The sequence below is a fragment of the Cheilinus undulatus genome, linkage group 12 (assembly GCF_018320785.1).
Source record: "Cheilinus undulatus linkage group 12, ASM1832078v1, whole genome shotgun sequence".
Classification (NCBI taxonomy): Eukaryota; Metazoa; Chordata; class Actinopteri; order Labriformes; family Labridae; genus Cheilinus; species Cheilinus undulatus.
Window position 1 is genome coordinate 15,891,642 of NC_054876.1, and position 20,637 is coordinate 15,912,278.

Here is a 20,637-nt window from a genome sequence, read left to right on the forward strand (position 1 = left end):
ACTTGAGTTTAACAGCATAATGTTGGTATAATAAATTATCATGAAAGCAAACTGTTTTTCCTTTCATTAAATTATTAGTTATCACAGGGTTTAGATTTCGGATGTCGAACAATCTGTAGCAATTTGGCCCTTTGGCATTGGCAGTTATTAATGCAACCCAAAGTTGCCCATCCCTGGTCAACCTGATACAATAGGATACGATAGGATATGATACATTTTATGGGCATATTTTCCTTGGATTCCAAGTGCTGCACACATTCATCTACCATTACTGTGATGAATAAGATCCTACATGAATGCACCTCCGCACTAAAAAGAGACTGACATGTTACATTAAGTGCAGAGGTGTAAATTATGGTATGAAAAAAAGGCTGAATTCAGATGAAGTGCTTCAGTCTGAGGGTCCATGCTGACTCACTGTCACACAGGGCTGGCTGACTGTGACACATTTATAAAACTGAACCATTGTTAACGTCATTAGTAACACTCCAGTTTCTCTCTCTATGACAAGTCAAAATGTGTGAAAAAGAGCTTTTATTTCTGCCTGGGTTAAGTAAGGCTACACAGTTGTCAATGCTGATGACCTGCTGCTTTCATGTGAACAAAGCTCTGCAGTTAGGTGACATAACGACAGCTTTTGGAGCGTCATCTGCAGAGGAAGACCATGAAAAAGTGGGTGAAAGCTGTTAGACATTACTGATGGACCTCTGCTTTCATGGAACTCTCTTGTTGGCCATGATTTTGAATTAAATAGAAAAGGTTACAAGTCTATGACAGCCCTGTGCAGACATGCATATATTTTATCTGACTCCATCTTCATGTGTCAAATCCTCGAGATACCGACTTATGCATCACATAATATCACTAAAACAACACTGACTTCCCACTGTAAACAAGTTACACTGAGCATTTTCTCAAGAAATTAACTATGATTGGTAAACTAGCCCTGTTGTTCCAAAACAGCAAGATAAATATGACAAAACTTAAAGAAAAACACAAAAATTGTTTTCTTTCCCCTTTTATTCCAACATTTTAACATAATAAAGTTACACACACAAAACTGAACCACTGCAAACATAAAAACAGCAACAGAGGAAACAAAAGATGATAATAACACATTTCACAACAACACAGACACAATGCACATAGTATCACCTAATTAAATATTCATTTCATCATTAAAAGGTCCAGCTCTCCTGTAGAGAGCCTACTACACAGACCTCAAGACAAAACAGAAACAGTAGGCTTCATTTTTTTGTCTGTAAATAGATAAATCAATATTTGTTATGTTGAAACAGACTCCCAAATCTTTCTCCAAATGCTTTCAGTCTTAACTGAAGTGTCATTTAACATGTCTGCTACTTGCTCCACACCACAAAGATTTATAGAAACCTCAACTATTCTTGTTTTTATTGAGGGGTATACTTTTTTTGCATTTGACAAAATTATTCTATCAGCAGCTAAAGAGGCTGATCCTGTCTTCTGTTGTCTTTAGCTTTGCCCTGTGCTCCAGCAGACAAACAATTGGACATGCAGAAATACTCATATTCATGATAACTGAAGAGTTGATCTCAGGGCTAAACATTTCAGAGTTGATTTTAACTCCCACAGTGTCATTTTAACTCCATTCTGTGTGAAATAGTCTTCAGTGTTGGATTTATAGACAGTGCTGATCCCTCAGTGTAAAGAGTCAATTTATCTAAACCCTGCTCATTGCCATCTCAAGTCTGGGGGGATGTGTGAGTGGATTTTCCCACCATGCCCTTGGTTTAGATGTGTTTGGATGTTGCCTGTCATACAGTGATCCCTGCTTGGGTTATTTTGGTCATTTTTTGAAATTTGAGACACATTTTGCACCATGAGTGAAGTTATCCACCAAGTTAGAGTAAACAGCCGTGACTTTAGGTTTTCCTAACGTCCTACTGCAATTTTTAGATCGCAGAAGGTGAAATATTTCTTTTACCTGAAATGTGTGTCAAAATGCCAGTTCAACACAATTTATTTGCAGAGATTTTATGCTCCACACATCCAAGTTTCAATTTTTCCAAGAATAATTTGCAAAAAAATCTTACTTTCCTTGGTGTTCAGCTTGAGTTAAATCTTCCAAATATTGTGTTCAAAATATGAGATAAAATACAAAATAACTGGTCAAAAAGGTCAAAACATGACTGAACATTTAGAATAATGAAATTTAAATAATAATAATTAAATAATAAAAAATAATTTCGAAATTTTTAAAGTACAAAATAAAAAGTCAAAATCCTAAGTTTGAGTCCTAATTGTGAGATGCAAAATTAAAAATGTAAAATTAAATCACAAATTAATTTCTTTTCCCACATTCCTGATTTTTTTATCTAAATATTTTCACCCCTTACTTTTTCAGATTTCATGACTTAACAAGGATATCTTAAATCATAAAGTGTAAGTTTACATTTTTATACTTGAGGAAATCTGCAGACCTCATGCTGATGGGCCACTTATAACAGAAATATGAGATCATCTTGTGGACCGGATTTAACTGTTCCATGGGCCTGGATTTGGCCCCCGGGCCTTGAGTTTGACACCCCTGATTTAGGACTTTCAGAAGTTTAACTACAGTATATGCAGTGTGGACCAACAGATGATTTTAAAGTGTTAAATATAACTGTATATGAGTTCAGTTAACACTGTCAATTTTGCTGTGTATTTGCCTTATTAAAGAGGTGTGACTTTGACTGTACAACCTGGTTGGAGATCTGTCCTCTTGTTGTTCTTGCTGATTGGGTAAGATCATTTTTACTGTAAAACTCCCCAGTAGCTGCTCAGTACTTACAGTAAACTTTAAATTGAATACTTTTCATTGCTACTTGTGTAGATCTTATAGCCTAGTACTTTTACTTAACTAAATTTTAACCAGAGTAACTGCATTTTTACTTGAGCACAATAGTCATGTACTTTTTCCATCCCTGCAATGATCCCACTCGTCCACCATCTTGCCAATCATAAACATTTTAAACATTCTTCCAATCTATGGAAGATTTTCATCTGTTTAACTCTATGAGTCTGACTGACTTCAGGGTTGTTTTAATGTCTCTCCAGAAATGTTTCCACTCTGCTGAAGTAAATGTGACCCCTACATGTTGTTCCCAATGTGTCAGTGTCTAATGTCAGTGTTGTTCTTTCAAGATAATCAGATAAATAAGTCAAGTTTTAAGAAAACAACCTAGATTTATTACATTTTTCAGGAGATAAAATGTCCTCTCAGGACTTCTGTACATGCTCTTTTTAATGAAAATAGTAAATCATTTAGAGGCTTTTTGTTTTATAATGTTAACATATCTCTGAAAAGGTGAAATACAACCTAAAACATCAAAATCCATCTTTATTATCCCCCTTAGTCTTTACTAAATGTGCCTGTATATATGAAAGAATTTTGTGTACCTAGGATCAAATTGCTGCCCGTAGTTACGGTTTCCTCTCAAACCTTGCAGAGGTATTGGCAGTAAGTGTGGTATGTTTTACCATTTCCTGGTACGAACAAATATGTGACTGCAGTGGCAGAAAAATACCCGCATGCCAAGGACTTTCTGTGGCTCCACCCTGATGATGCGCACAAAGCCACAAACCAAGTGTGAAACCTGTATGAACATTAATGCATCACTGTTTAAAACAAGTTTATTTCAACATATCTGTTTTTTACATTTGAAATATAACACCTACTACACTGGGCTATCTAAGGACTTGAGTGTTAGATATTACAAGTGGATCTTTAGAGCTATAAATATCTACTTACAGTTTCAGTGTATAGTTTTCAGTTAGTCAAAAACTCTGACCCAGAACTGTATAAATAATTCTTTCGTTGTTGTGTTTGACATTTTCCGTTAAATACAGTGAACTTCCTCTTCTCTCTGCTTCTGGGAAACTTGGGTTCAAGTTCCGCTTACTGGCCTTATCAAAAGCAGAAAAAAAATGCTACGTTAGCCGATGTGAGGAGCAGGAACTGTGATCTTATTCCCATGACTAACGTAAGGGTGGTTGATGGGAAAGGGAGATGCTAATGTAAGAATTGTGCAGCACTGATGGTAACACAATATAAGGATAAAGTTCAGTTTATACTAAAAGATGATTTCTCTCCTGCAGGCCTGGAGAAAACGCTGGTTTGTGCTCCGGAGAGGTCGAATGAGTGGTAACCCCGATGTGCTGGAGTACTATCAGAGTAAGAACTCCAAAAAGCCCATCCGCACCATCGACCTGAAAGAGTGCGAGGTGGAAATGCTGAACGGACAGCTCAGGATAAAACGAGACTTTCACGGGAAGCACCTCTTCGTGGTGAAGACGTCATCTCGAGTTTTCTACCTGGTGGCCAAAACAGAGGAGGAGATGAACTGCTGGATCAGCAGCATCAGTCAGATCTGTCAGTTTGGGAGCCTGGAGGAGGCAGGTAAACAAACACAGAGCCTTTTAACTTGAAATGATACGTCGAAGCTGCATCTGGAAGATTTTAAACACCGGAAAACAAGAGTGTTAACCAGAGGGTGCAGATCTGAAACTTTACTCTTTGGTCCACATGAGATTGGTGTCACTTGTCTTCACACAGGAAGTGGTGAACTGAATATCAGACTTGAAAATTAGGTCAAAACCAGAATGTTTGTTTGGGGCTGTTTGGTTTTTAGTCAGAGGATCAGAGACCACAAGAAAGCAGTTTACTGACATCTCACACACAGTTAAGTCCTCAGAGCTCTAGCTTTAAAATGTCTTTTTTTTTTTTTAATTGCCCAAACAGTGGCTGAGTTAATAATTTGTGCAGCAAACACAGCAGTGTGGTATCAATAATATTGATCTATTTTAGTGATGTCAAAATGATGCATCATGAACTCTGTGTAATGACTAAAGAATGAGATCCTGGACACAAGCAGCCGAAATGAGTTTCTTCCGGAGGGTGGCCGGGCTCAGCCTAAGAGGCAAGGTAAGGAGTTCAGACATCTGAAGGGAGCTAGGAGTAGAGCTGCTGCTCCTTGGCTTTGAAAGGAGCCAGTTGAGGTGGTTTGGGCATCTGATCAGGATGCCACCTCGTCACTTCCCTGTGGAGGTATTCTGGGTACATCCGGCTGGGAGGAGCCTGGGAAGACCCAGAATGCGCTGGAGGGATTACCTATCCTGTCTGGTCTGGGAACGCCTCAGGATCCCCTAGCGGGATTTGAAAGTGTCACTGGGGAAAGGGATGTCTGGGTGGACTTGCTTAGCCTGTTACCCCTTTGACCCAGCTCCAGATACGCAGATGAAAATGGATGGATGGAAAAAGATGCATTTATTTTGATTAATTAATCACAGATAGGGTGACATGTCAGAAAATTATCATGTGGTCTGTGGCTCCTGTCCTACATCTCTATCATCCCACTTCCAAACTCTATCCACTGTCCTCCTCTATAAATAAATATACAAAATGCCCAAATATATATCTTTAAAAAAAATGAAGAGCCACAGCAGCTTGATGAAAACACTTGCCCAAAATGCCTTGGTCTTTTATTTTAAATATAAACCCATCAAATAGTGCCATCAACATTATCTGGAATAGATTAATAAGTGATGAAAGAATTAGTTATCTAATGAGGTGAAGAATTGAGAAATATTCAAACGTGAATTTTAGAAATCTGAAAAAAGAGTTATGCAGAAGGTCTCTCTGCACAATATAAATGCATTTAATCAAGTTAATTCTTTAAAGACTGTAATTTGTTCATGATTAATACTTTCAATTAGCTACCAGCACTTATTTATTCATCATTTTATCTACTGAGAATGTAGAAAGTTATAAAAAGGTTTAGATAAACATCAAAATGAAACCAGCAGACTAGAAAAAATCATAAGGCAATGTAATAAATTAGTTTCAGCCTTAGGAGTCCATGATCATGCCAGTGTGATGACATCATTTTTTCATGTGATACCATGAAAACACAGCCACATTTTGCATCACCTTCACCTTGTGTAGAAAGTGTGATTTTTAAGCTCTCTTTTAGGTTCTGTTTGATGTCAAAAGGCCAGTAAGAATAGGAAATATGATCATTTCACTTTGATGTAAAAATTATTTTTACACATAGGGGACAGTGGTCCATACTGCACGGGACTTGCACAGGTCATTTATTCAGAATTTCAGCATGCTGTGTCATTTTTTTTTAAGAAAGGAAGATAAAAACGTGTATTTTTACTATCTGCTAATCATTCATTATGTAACAAGACTAGGTGAAATCTACTAATTATCTGGGATGCCTGTTGAAATGCCAGACTGAATTGTGTGTTCTGGTAGTGATTATTTTTTGGGTGTTTAATTGTGCTGTCACTAATGTCTGTGGGTTGAGAACTGAAGGACTCTTAAAGTTTAAAACATAAAGCCAAGTTGGCAGGAAACAGCAAATCTGACATGCCAGATCAACTGAATATATTTCACACTCATCTGGGAAAGCTCCCATAGAAAGCATTTGGGAAGGGCAGGACTTTTCAGAAAATCTTCAGAGGGTGATTGGAGGAACTTCTGTCCGTCACATTCATGACAACCAGTCAGAGCTGCAAATGACGTAGTGCACATGCGCTAGTCTTATGAAGCCCACTGCTGGTTTAATGGCAGACCTTCGTGTATAATTGATGCCAAAGCCACTTGGGAGGGGCGTGGATGGCCAGGTGGTTGTGCGGTAGAGTCCAGCCGGTGGCGCTCCTCTATCAATAAAGGCACAAAAAAGCCCCAAAATAAATCTTAATAAAAAGAAGTCACACGGGAGACGTACAAAAACAACCTCTGTGCCAAGACAAGCTTTCAGTGTGACCCTTTGTGCTTGTTTTAAAAAGAAATTTAGGCCAGTTTCGATAAAACTGCCACTTTCCTACAGCTACATCCAAGCTAACAACTACTGTGACAGCAGCCCCTGGATACACTGGAAAATCCCCCTGTTATGATCAGAAATCCATGCCGAAACAGAGCAGGAGTAGAGCGAAAACATCTTTTATGTCACAGAAACCTTTCAGTGTTGCTCTCTGCACTTGTTTTAATAAAGACACACTGTCAAGTTCTGACAAAAGTGCTGCTGTGGCTAAGTCCGAGCTAATCACTAGCTTGGACTTAGCAGCCGTTGTATCCGACCACTCACACAACAAGTAACCCTTTCCTGATAACTATCATATATGCCAAAGCAGGTCAGCAGAAGAGTGAATACACCTTTCCCAACATGAAAAGCTTTTAGGGTTGTTTTTGTTCTTTATTTTACACAGAAAAATGATCCAGTTCTAGTAAAATGGACGAAGTGCTAAAGCTTTATCTCAGGTATTTACAGCAGTGGAGGCAGCCATTACCAAGGGCTTTCAGTACAACTAAACCCCGCCCATAGCGCGACTCCCTAAAGGTACAGTCACTCAGTCAGTCACTCAGTCAGACACAGACAGACCCACCTGTAGGGCTGACCTCAGAAAAAAGTGGTTTATACTGTCAAAACAAAATGGCAAATAATAGCCTGTGGACTTGCAAGGGTCAAAAGAAGTCTGAAACACTTGAAACTTTTTAAAGGAACTTTATCTTTTAAGATAGATTTTTCTTTGCTTTTTCCTGTGTTTCCTGTGTTTCCTTTTTTTTTTTTTTTTTTTAACATACTTTAACAGTAAATTACGTTTTTGGAAGGGACTTAAAGAATGCATGTTGGTTTTTTTTTCCAATCCTAACTCTTTACTCTTCTGATGATATCAGATTCAGGTAAAATTTTAAAAACGATGCATAAAACATAGCGAATACTTTCAGCTGTGTGAGTATTTGCATTCATTTTGAGAGATGAGGAGAAAATGAGGAGTTTGTTATTGTTTTAAAAACCCTAAAAATATATTTAGGGTAAAAGAAATCTCTACATCTATGATCAGTCTTTGATCCAGGCTTGTGGTTTACATGCTGATAATTTTCTCTCTAACTGAGCTCTCAAACCCACAAACCATCTCAGTCATAACACTTTAGTCAGAGATGTTTGATACAAATTCTATCTGGCTTTGCTTCTATAGCAGCAGCAAATACATTTTATTTTGTTTTAGACTAATCTGCAGCTAGCCATACTTCTCTCCAGGAAACAAATCCGTTTTAAACTAGTTTTTTATGGAAAAGCTGTTAAGCTAATAGCTGTTAAACAAAAATGTGCCGTCAAATTTAAACGCAAGTGTTCAGGAGAAGCTCCCAGCTGTTTAAAAGGTTGTTTTTGTGTATACTAGCCTGTCATGCGGCTCACTGATGCAGCTGTCCACAAGAAGATAACAGGGAACTGGAGTCACATTCAGATGAGATGATAAATGACAAGACTGTTTCAGCACTTCTCTAAATATGCCCCAGATCTGCATAGAATTAAACATCTTTTGGAGGTGGATTTTTTTTATGGCTTTAGCTCTTTTTACTTTAAACATTCTGACTTGTTTTATACTCACACACCGTTTGCTCTCACGCAGTGATCTGCTGTTTTTTTTTTCCTTAAATGAATCTAGTGATACTTGGAGAGGACACTTAAGGACGTGTCAGTGTGAAAGAGATTAATGGTACAGAGTTGCTGATTATGCTGCCGTACATCCCCTTCCAACTCTGAGAAACCAAAGCACACACAGCTGATGAAAAAGTACAGTTTCGTCCCACATTAAACAATGTAATTTTAGGAAATTTTGCTGTTTTTTTTGTAGAATTTTAGATAAAAGTGGTGTTAAAAAATTGTGTTTTAACAAAGAGGCAGACTGTGTCTGAGTTCTTGTAATGTGGCACCTCATTAGTTTTACAAAGGATTATAAAAGGTTGTTGTGGGCAGAGCACAAATGTCCTTTAAGGGTAGCAAATGTTTTATGAGAACAAGCAAAGTCTTTTGTATTTTTGTTCTCCCCACACATGGGTGTGCAGGCACAGCCTTGCCTCTGCGGCCTTGAGAGAAATGGAATGAGACAAATTTCTGAGCGAAGGCCACCCTGACAAGAAACTGAAGAAAGTATAAATAAAAAAGGGAACAGGACTCGCATGTGCCTGCAAAAATGTTCATATTCACCCACTCCTTCATGAATGTACAGGTTGTGTACTGAGTACGAGATGTGCTAGCTTTTGTTGTCAGTTTTTTGTAGCAGTAGTGGTTGTAGCATTTCAGACATTACACGCTCTCTTTTCTGCTCTGCTTGTTTTGAACAGAGAGCTCAGAAGAAGGCTTCCCTCACACCCCCATCTCCCTCCAGCCGTCCCCTGACAGCTCCGACAGGGCGTCTGTATCCAGCCAGCTCGATTCCAGTCACCCACTGGACTACCTGTTACTCGCCCAGTGTGAGACGGGGAGTGTGAGCGCTAGTCGGTATGTAGCTTAAACACACAGTGAAATGGTATCATGAGATTGTGCTGAAGAACTACAATGTTTTCATTTTTCTCTTTCTTGTAGACTCAACAGCTTCTCAAACTCTGAGATCTCTCTGGAGCAGAAGTCATCAGACGATGCAGTCAAAGACATCGTCCCCTCACCTCTCTACACCGATTCCTCTTCCTCCTCCATTTCTCACGCCCCCAGTCTCACTCCACCCATCTTCCCCCATGGAAGATTGACTAACCCCCCTTTCAGCGCTCCATGCACCTCCCTGGCTCTGCCTTCTTCCTCCTCCTCTCCCCTTCTTCACTGTGCCACAAGCGTCTTCCAGTTCGACAAACCTTACTCTTCTGCGTCCTTTGAGGCAACGAGTGACACACAGACGCCTCCTCCGCTGCCACCGAAACCCAACCACCTGTCAGAGCAGCAAAGTGATGAAGGAGCAAACAGGACAAGGGCGATGAGCACACAGCATTTCTTAAGTCACGGTGCTTTGTTCTCGCGGAGGACGTCATTGTCAGGCCTGGACCATTTCAGAATAGGTGCGTGCTCAATGGGATGGCAGTCACACAGTCTGAATGACACAGAAGATAAGAGAAATGTCATTAAGTATAAGCTGATAATAGTGGTTTTCAGGGTACACTTGTAAACTAAGGTCTTTTGATTGCATGTCTTTGTTTTAGGAGATGCTGACGGTAGATTGATACAGAACAGAAGACAGAGTCTTAATCTGGTAAGAGGTTAATCAAGAGCATTCTGACATTCAAAACTTTTCTTTTTCCCTGATCTACAAGAGCCTTAAGTCTTTCATCATGTCTGTCCCATAAATACAAAACAAGGTTAAGTAGCTTATTTTAGCCTTGCACAAAAACTCGAAGCCATGCATATTTCATCTATCCACAACAGATGCACGTCAGAAAAGAGAGTCTTAATTTGTTAAGAGATTCGTCAAAGAGTAAGAAACAGTATTTCCAAATGCATAGCTGCAAAAACATCTTGACTCTTTGCTTTTTGCATCTTCTCCTTCTTTTACATCACTGCATGTCTAAATCATAAATAAAAAACAAGGTTTAACAGCTTATTTGAGCCAAAAGAGAGGAAGCTTTGCCTCATTTAGCTCCTATTTAGCCATTTTGATATTTGGAACTTTTGAAAATTCCTCAACTTCTCTCTGTTTTTATCTTTGAGAGTTACATGACAAATTGGGGGCTGTGCCATTTATAAAAGGCAAGATTAAACAACTTGTTAGCTTAGCCTAAAGCTCACACGGAGGAAGCACTAGGTACAGTATGCCATTTCAGGCATGTAACCTTCCTGTTACAATCTGAGGTGGTTGGACTACTTTGCCATAGTTGAAAATGTTGCCTGGCAAAAACATAACAAGAGTGTACGCACCCACTGAACCCAGCCAGGGAATCTTCCAGAAAGACACAAGACTAACACAAGCACTTTGATTACAGTGCCAACAAAAAGTGCATGTTTTACCCTTTTATTGATTTTATAAATCAGCCTTAATCGGTTTAATTTGCCTTTTTTTGACAACAAAAAAAAGTCAAAAAACTTTCATGTCAAAGTAGAAACAATTTCTACAAAGTAATGTCAATTAAACTAAAATTTGGTAGGTTAAATAAGTGATTGTATAAATATTCACCTCTTTTTAAGTGAATGATCTAGTTCAACAAATGTCCAGCCAGTTGGTGCTAGTAGTGAAATGAGGATCACCTGAATGCAGTAAATGTGTCTCAAGTGATGGTAGTATTAAGACACCTCTGTCTGGGAGGTCCAGTCACTGGTTAACCAGTATTCCTGGCTACCATTACACCATGAAGACAAAAGAACACTCCAATCCACTCAGAGAAAAGGGTATTGAAAGTAGAAGTCAGAGGATGGATACAAAATTTTTCTCCAAGGCATTGAACACTCTCCAGAGTTCTGTTAAATCTATCATCAAGAAATGGAAGGAGCATGGCACATGTGTAAATCTGCCTAGATCAGGCTGTCCTCTCAAACTGAGTGACCGTGCAAGAAGCAGACTAGTGAGAGAAGCCACCAAAACACCTATGACTACTCTGAAGGAGTTCCAAGCTGAGCAGCTGAGACAGTCATACAATGACTGTTTCCTGGGCTGTTTACCCGTCAAAGCTTTATGGAAGAGTGGCAAAGAGAAAGCCACTGTTAAAGAAACTAGAGCTCACCAAAAGACATGTTAGAGACTCCATGGTCAAGTGGAAGAAAGTTCTTTGGTCTGATGTGACTGAAATTGTGCTTTTTGGCCATTGGACAAAACACCACATTTGGAGAACACAAAACAATGCACATCACCACTAACAAGCCACCTCCACTGTGAAGCACGGTGGGGCAACATCATGGTGTCGGGGTGCTTCTTGGCAGTGCTCTTGAAGGCTTGTAAAGGTAGAGGGTAAAATGAATATGGCATAATATGGGAAAAATCCTGGAGGACAATCTTATTCAGTCTGCAAATACTGAAGATTTATTTTCCAGCAAGACAATGACCTGAATCATACAGCAAAAGCTACACAGAAATGGTTTTAAGATGATAAATTCTGGTGTGGCTGAGTCAAAGCCTAGACCTCAATCCAACATAGAATTTGTGGCTGGACTTGTAATGGGCTGTTCACGCCCAATGCAAAGAAGAATGGAGTAAAAGTGCTGTGGTTGCAGCCAAAAGTGCATCTACTAAATACTGACTTGAAGGGGATAAAGATGTATGCAGTCACTTATTTTTACATGACATATTTTTATTTGATTGAGATTACTTTGTAGAAATCTGTTCTCACTTTGACATTAAAGAGGTTTTTTGTATATATACAGTGCTTAACAAATTTATTAGACCACCTGTCATATTTGTCTCAAAGACCATCCAGCATCATGAAGTGTTTTAATGTGGACTCTTTCATTTTCACCGAGCTCTCCACGTTTTACCGTTTTGAACAGGAATGAGGGATTTCAAACTGAATTCACCTTTTTATACCCAAATTTGAGCCGGCTCACTGGGCTTCTCTGAGAAGTCAGAAATTAATCAAGCATAACAATCAACCACTGACTTTACGTTGAGTGGTGGTCTAATAAATTTGTTAAGCACTGTATATATTTTTGTCAAAAGAACTGAGCATGACTGATTTATAAAATCAATAAAAGGGGAAAACATCCAAGGGGGTGAATACTTTTTGTAGGCACTGTAACTAGCTGAGCAGCTTTGACAAAAGTGCCATTCTATTCATCTATCTCTGTTAATAACTCCTTTAAAACCATGCAGTAATCTAGTCATCATGCAAATGAATACACACGTCAGCTAAATAATTTGAAAGGAACAACAGAAAAATTGCAAATGCAGCAGCTTGAACAGTTTGAACTTAAATGACAGTATGGTGCACGTGTCTGATCACATGATGCTTTGTCTTTCAACAGCCCTGTTTGAGTACTGTACGATTTCAAAGCTTTGAGGATGAGTCATATGTTCCCATGGCTTCTCCTTCTCCCCCTGTTACCGCCACTGAATGTGATGGTTACATCCCCATGAGCCCCAGGACATTCAGCTTCCTCAATACAAACAGCAACATCGAGTCATCCACACCTCTGACACCGCTGATGTGTCAACCTGCAGATCTCGCACCTCCTCCAATTCACCGACATTTAAAACCACGTTTGAGGCGAGGTGAGAGCCCTGATTGGTTCTTCTTTAAGAATTGGTGTTGTGGTAAAAATATGGCCTTTTGTCCTTGACCGCAGAAACTTCATCTTAAGGGGTGTTTTGGATGTGATTAGATATGTGGTATTAAATATTTATAAGGGTTAACAGATGTACAAACTTGTCAGCATGTAAATTCATTGCCGTAACAGTAATCGGTTGTCATAATGACTCACAATTCTGACTCATCTGGACAGCAGATAGGCTCAGTGATCTTTGTTATGTATCACTGTTACAAGTTGACCTTTCCTTTGCACGTGAGAGAACTGTAACAAATCTAATAACTTTGTCCTTTGTTGGTTCACAGTTCGACCCCCACCTCTTGACTTGACAGGACTCTCAACAATCACAGAGTGTCCCACTCACCTTCCTCTGAGCAGAGCTATGACTGAAACATGGTGAGAGAAAGAAGTCTTGTATTTGCTGTAATAGTGTATTTGTCCAGGCAATTCTGAGCAGTGCTTAGAAAATTTCTGCCATGATCGATCCTTTTTGGAGTCTCCTGTTTGAAAACACCTAGGTTGTGTTTGGATAAAAGAGTTGTAAAATGCTCATTTTCTGTTCTATGGTTATCAGCTTTGAACCTGAACTAGCTTACGCTTCATGCATTGGTCAAATTTAGCTTTCCAGCTAACTCTTCCCAGCAACAGTCATCCACAGGCCTCTGTTTCCCTATACAAATTCAGTTGGGACACAGAAAAACGCTTTTTGTTGTATAAGTCAATCCCAGTGGCAGCGAGAGTGAGTCTGACAGTTTGGGAAGAAGCTTCAGAGTGTAACCTTGCTATATCCACCTTGTTTGTGCTTGTACTCCAAATGGTTCAAACATAGCATTCAATTTAATTTAAGAATTCCTGGATAGGTGGTTTTGACTGATTTTACCCAGAATTCTAAGGGATTTTAAAGAAACCTCACAGCATCAAAAGGTACACAATTTTCTTCTGCTGGGCTTCCATTAAGCAGATGAAAATATTAAAAAACCCACCCCTCACCTTACACAGCAACGTAAAAAAGCCTCTCACTGTCTCATGCAGGTAGGGTGTGGGCAAAAAGAAAGGAGTTCTTGTCTGTTTTTTTAATGCACAGTGCACTGGAGAAGCCAAGGGCAAGATGGGACCTGCCACATTTTCCAGTACTTGTTTTAGTAGTTGTGATGTCAGCTGTATATTCATGATTAGTCCTACATTTACCTGAAAGTCTACTCATAAAGTTTGTCTTGTTCTTCTTGCTGAGCAAGAAAGCTGGGGAAGCTCAGGAAGCAATGCCAACCCTCTTATTGCTTTGGGCCCCCTAGGGGCTGGGCCATTCACCCCCTTGGATGTTTCCCCTATTTTTTGATTTTATGAATTTATCATAGTCGTTATATTTAGCTTTTTTGACCCCAAAAAATCTCTTTAATATCAAAGTGAAAACAGATTTCAGTTATCTAAAAATATGTAAGATAGTGACTGCATAAGTTTTCAACCCCTTCAAGTCAGTTTTTAGTAGGTGAATCTTTGGCTGCAATCACAGCACTGTGTCTGTGTGGATAGGTCTCAATCAGGCTTGCACATCTGGACACTTCAATTTTACTCCATTGTTCTTTGCCAAACTGCTCAAACCCTCTGACTGAGAGGTCTGGGCTTTGACTCGGCCACTCCAGAACATTCACCTTGTTGTCTTTAAACCATTTCTGTGTAACTTTTGCTGTATGCTTCCATTAAGTTTTGACCAGTGAATAACCCAGGCAAAAGCTGTTTTAAGCACAGTCTCTCCCAGTTTGTGAGGACAGCCTGATCTTTGCAGATTTACACATGTGCCTTATTCCTTCCATTTTTTTATGATGGATTTTACTGAACTCTGGAGGATATTCAGTGCCTTTACATTTTTTTATCCATTCCCCGACTTATACTTTTCAATAACCTTTTCTCGGAGTTGCTTATAGAGTTCTTTTTCTGTATGGTAGTTAGGAATACTGATTAACCAGTGACTGGACCTTCCAGACACAGTTGTGTTTATACTACATTGTGAGGCCAGATGGCTGGAGCGCTGCTGAATCAGATCAGTCCCTTTAAAGGGGGGGGGATATTTATGCTATGACCTATTTTACATAATATATTTTTATTTAATTGGTATTACTTTGTAGAATATGTTCACTTAGACATTTAAGAGTTTTTTTTGGTGGAAAAAAACCCCACGATTGATTTATAAAACCATTAATGGGTAAATGAGGGGGTGAATACCTTCTAAAGGAACTCTACTTTCCCTGGTTTTAAAACTTTATCCAGTTCTAGGATGATGTCTGTGTTTGTATTTGTAAAGCTTCGTTGTTTTCTGCTATTGCGACAGAAATTTATGATTTTTTTTTGTTTTATTGTTGAATTTGCAGCTTTTCAACGAAGTTATTACCTCTTGAAAGAAGACCTGAGAACGGGGAACACCCAAGAGATGAAAACAAAAACTGCACTGAAATGGTGAGATTTTATTCATATTTTAATGGACTCAAAGGGAGTGTATGAACTCAAGCACGAATTGTGCAATGCTTTTCTGGATCCGAACCTGGAGGAAGCCTTTCCTTGCAGAAATGATGTGATATCACTCATCAGCTGAGGATCTTGAATAAATATGACCCGGCTAACATGGCATGAAGAGATTTTGGAGCTTTTATGTCTGTTCTTCAACATTCATCATGTTTTATCCACAATCTTCTAACTGTAGGAGAGTTTGTGGGAGTAGACATCAAACATTTTCATCTCCACACAGCTAAAAAATGTGGGAGTAAAAAGTGTTTTTCCCAAAATACTCTGATCAGCAGATTGTAATCACAGTGGGGTCTTTCCAGTGTGTGTGCATGTAGCAGTATGATGTTGCACAAGGCTTTTACTGTAGAGGCTGCATGATAAATTGATTTCTCAGAATAAGGTTAAAACATATTAGTCATGTCCTAGCCTCTCCCTGCAAGTGAATGCACCCTAGACACAAGTAGATTCCTATGTTTTCCTAATCTAAATATTTTTATCTAATCAAGGCTTTGCTTTTAATGCAGCACGGATAAACCGATTTTTAAAAACTGTTTGCGTTTAATGTGATTTTAACTATGAGCAGCCATGACTCAGTAAAGTGTTCATCTTTTTCATTTCTCTAACAGGAGTCAATGAAACATTTCTCTCTAACTTTTGATGGAGCTGTTCAGCCGTGGGCGAGAAGATCAAACCTCGACTATTTGTCACTGGATTTCAATTCAGCATCGCCCTCTCCTGTGCTGAAGGTAGGGTTAGATCAGGAAAATGACGCTTCATTTTCTGCTGTGTCAAATCTGCTGTTTCATACCATGTGCAACAACAGCCTCTGTAATAGAGTTGTTGATCTTTCTGAAGTGGACAAGAGTCGTTTGTATTCTACCACCGTTTCCTGTCACCTGCCTGCGCCATCTAAATGATGTGCGCTTTCGATGCTGCCAAGGCACTGTGGGAAATAAATGAAATCTCTCTCTGAAGTGGAGTGAAAAAACCTGAAACCCACAGAGGGTTGATCTTTGAAATTTTAGAGGGATTTTTCCTTTCGCTTGATAGTGCACACTCAGCAGAAAATTGCCGATTAGAGGTGCACCAGTTGTAAAAATAGGAGCTGGTGTCGATAAGGATAATTTTGCTGATAGTAGATTTGGAGATGGATGTTTTTCACTGTGTAGTAATTATTCTAAGATGTCCCTCCCTCTGTTACAGACACATGCCTTACAAACCACATGGTACTGACCTTTCTCAGAGGGTGTAAGACTCACTGCCAGCATTTTCTTTTACATTTGACTGTTGAAAAATAAAGAAGTGTTGGGTTACTCTCTGTGCCCAATAAAACAATATTTTCATGGAATCAGTGGTCATGAGGCTGATTCACTGTGCGTTTTGAAGGCTTGGTATTTATACCCCTTTTGCATTTTGCCTTCACTTCGAATGTCATGGAGGCGTACAGCAGGGGACGAAGTGCTCTCCCCTTCAGAGGTAAAAACAGAGGCGAATAAAGAATCATCAGAGCCAGCAGGGGAACACATTAGAGTTTATGTGTGGTGCCGTGTACTTGATGAAAAAAGCAGGTAGAATTGACCGGGACATCTATTATACAATCACAAAATCAATATAGGCTATTAATAATGACGGCATAGTTTTGTTACAGTGAATATCATGTAAAAGTTCATTTTTTCTGTGAGGTGCTGACTAAATGCAAAATAGAGCTGTGCTCCTTCATTTTTCGATGATTATCATTCACTTTTATGATACATACTGCCTATAAAAAGTATTCACCCCCGTGGATGTTTTACCCTTTTATTGATTTTGTAAATCAATCATGTTCAATATAATTTGGCTTGTTGACAAAAAAAGATTATAAAAAAACTCTAATTGAAATTTCTTTGAAGAAATCCTTTTTCACTTTCAAATTAAACAAAAAAATTGAAGGTTGAATGATTGTATAAATATTCATCCTTTAAAGTGAGTGACCTAATTCAACAGATGTCCAGCCATCTGGTGCTAGTAGTCTCACAACTAGCAAAAAAGGATCACTAAGTGCAGGGAATGTGTCTCAAGTGATTGTAGTATTAATACACACATGTCTGGAAGGTCCAGTCACTGGTTAATCAGTATTCCTGGCTACCACTTCACCATGAAGACAAAAGAACACTCCAAGCAACTCAGAAAAGGTTATTGAAAAGTAAGTTATAAGTCAGTTTTCCAAGGAATTTAACAGTTTAGTCAAATCTGTCATCAAGAAATGGGAGGAATATGGCACATGAATCTGCCTACGATGGTGGCAACATCATGCTGTGGGGATGCTTCTCAGCAGTTGGCAAAATATAGCAACATCCTGGAAGACAATCTTATTCAATCTGCAAGGGAACTACGGCTCAGTAGATTTATTTTACAGCAAGACAATGACCTAAAGCATACAGCGGAAGCTAAACAGTAATGATTTAATGACAACAAGGTGAATGTTCTGGAGTGGCTAAGTCAAAGCCCAGACCTCAATCAAAAAGAGAATTTTTGGCTGGACTTACTGGTGCTGATTTCACCAGATCCCTGTGCCACCCGACAGAAATTGAGCAGTTTTGCAAAGAATGGAGTAAAATTGCAGTATCTAGTCTGAATGGGACCTATCCACACAGACTTTGTGCTGTGATTGCAGCCAAATGTGCATCTACTAAAAACTGATATAAAGGGGTGAATATTTATGCAGTCACTTATTTTACATCACGTTTTTGTTTAATTGAAATTACTTTGTAGAAATCTGTTTTTATTGTTTTCACTTTGTATTTTCTTGTAAGAAAAAGTGTAATCATATTTGCCATGATTGATTTAGAAAATCAATAAAAGGGTAAAACATCCAAGGGGGTGAATACTTTTATAGGCACAGTACTGGATTACAATATTTTTTAAGTCATGGTAAATATATTTACAGTATATTAATATAAATGTGGATTTATCTTGTGGAATCTTGATTATTCAGTAGAGGGTTTATTTAATTGTTCAAGTCAGAATAAGAGTTGCAAATTAGCTGCAGCTCTAAGCTCTCATTGCACTGCATCAGTGTCATGCTTTGGATTCAAACTGTCAAATTGCAGTCCCAAACCAATAAAAGAGATTCAGTTCAGTTGTAAATGAATTAGTGCAGTGTAACTTTATTTTCTTGTAAGTAATGCACACCCATGTTGACATTAAAGCTGTTTATTTAATGTAATGATTTGTTATTTCCATATAATTTGCAGAAGCCCTTTCTATCTGATGAGAACAGAGTGGATTATGTGAAGGTCGATGAGAAGAAGACACAGGCACTGCAAAATACCAAAATGGAGTGGACAGATGTGCGACAATCAAAAACATGACTTGAAAAAGACATGATGAAGAAAATCACCACCCCTTGTTTCAAGAGGACCATCAGTAACACCAGCACAGGAGAAAACTGCGGACCAAAACCATTTAAAAGCACTTTGAAAAACAGTATCAAAAAAGCACAAGAGAAAGTAAGCAGTTGTATGCTTGTTTACTGGGTAAAAACTCAAAATTGCACTGTAAAAACTTTATTTACTCTCAGTTGACCTGATCTCTACTGTAAATAAGACCAAACCGTGCACTGCATCACAATGATTTTTACTGTAGCATAATGTTTTACCAAATTTTGAAAAGGGCATCTTATTGCTGTACTGTCTGTATGATTTGCTTTGAATGTTTGTTATTTAGTGTTTGTGGCTGCAAAGAAGAAAAGTGATTTTTTTTTATGCCCATGCCCCCAAACACACAGACTTTGTAACAGAACATCAATAATCCAGTCTGAGATCCCTTTTTTCTCTTTCTCCTGAAATGAACTGCTCACAGAAAAGGCTTAGTGACTACTCTCTTCTTGCCTTTAGGGTTAATATTACCGGTATTAACTTCATTTGTTAAATTTCAATGAAGAAAATTGTAATGACCCAAACAATAATTTTCCCCTTTAAAAAAATTCAAATTTTATTTATTGTGCTTTCTTATTTATTTTATTTTAATATGTGTTCTGTCTTGTTGGCGCATCTTCACTGCTGGCATGTTCTCATGTTTATGCTCCAATAATATCAATAAAGTCTATATTTTAAAAAAAATCTTTTTTCCTAATAATTTCTTAAAAGGTGTGAGGGCAGTGCCTACTCCTGATCCTGTTTTGCATGCTGAAAAAAGGTGTATGACAAAAAGTGTTTTTTAAAAATCAGGTTATGATAATTATTTGTATTGTAATCATTATTATTGTTATCTTTATTGTGATTATTATTATTATTATTATTGTCATTTTTTTTTACTATTTCTTATTTTCTAATATTAATATTACTGTAATTATTTATCTTTTTAATCATTACAGGTTTTATTAGAGAAGCATTATTATTCTTCTCTTTTTATTTTACTTAAAACCATGTTTAATTATCTTTTGATAATTTATCTATTTTATTAATAGTAATAACAATAACAATGTTAATAATAATAATAATAATAGTAATAATAATAATAATAATGTTTTTGTTGTTATTATTTTTGTTGTTGTTATTATTTTGTTTTTTTTTTGTGATCATTGTCATTATTATAATATCAATATTAATATTTCATTTTTGATGTATAAGTCAGTGGTTCTCAAACTGGGGTCCAGGGAGCTTGGGGGTCCGCAAAATAATTTAAAATAAATTATTAAAGTAATGCCATGTCATTCGAAAACATATAAATAGATAAAAGGACCACAAACAACCACACTAAACCAATGACTCCCACATTATTCAGCTTTGAGAGAATAAAAACTCAGATATGATTGTGACATATCACATAAATCTGTCTCTCATCACGTATCAGCCACTTAGCTCAGGATGCATTTGGTGTGCAGGTCCAGCTAGCAACAATGGATAAATATTAAAGCATGTCCACTTCATCAAGTGATGCTAGGCCCAAACCAGTTAAACTGAGAAAGTATTATGACAGCTATCTCTAGTTTGGTTTTATTGAGAACAGCGGTGGAAGACCAAAAGTGTTGTGTGTCTTCATGTAAAGCCATGAAGCCCGCAAAGCTAAAGCATCATCTGATAACAAAGCATGCAGAGTTTAAGGACAAAACTGAAGGGTTTTTTTT

The 20,637-nt window shown here is 38.1% G+C and overlaps 1 protein-coding gene across 1 annotated transcript in view; it reads left to right on the plus strand.

The window, feature by feature from the left end:
* Positions 1 to 19,592, plus strand: part of gab3 (GRB2 associated binding protein 3) — a 30,359-nt gene extending 10,767 nt beyond the window's left edge. The window contains exons 4-12 of the mRNA XM_041802189.1: positions 4,120 to 4,420; positions 9,158 to 9,314; positions 9,399 to 9,862; positions 10,004 to 10,053; positions 12,750 to 12,996; positions 13,337 to 13,427; positions 15,398 to 15,482; positions 16,157 to 16,276; positions 18,764 to 19,592. Of these exons, the coding sequence (XP_041658123.1) occupies positions 4,120 to 4,420; positions 9,158 to 9,314; positions 9,399 to 9,862; positions 10,004 to 10,053; positions 12,750 to 12,996; positions 13,337 to 13,427; positions 15,398 to 15,482; positions 16,157 to 16,276; positions 18,764 to 18,880 (1,632 nt within the window). The 3' untranslated portion in view covers positions 18,881 to 19,592. The remainder of the gene's footprint in view (positions 1 to 4,119; positions 4,421 to 9,157; positions 9,315 to 9,398; positions 9,863 to 10,003; positions 10,054 to 12,749; positions 12,997 to 13,336; positions 13,428 to 15,397; positions 15,483 to 16,156; positions 16,277 to 18,763) is intronic.
* The last annotated feature ends 1,045 nt before the right edge of the window (positions 19,593 to 20,637 follow it).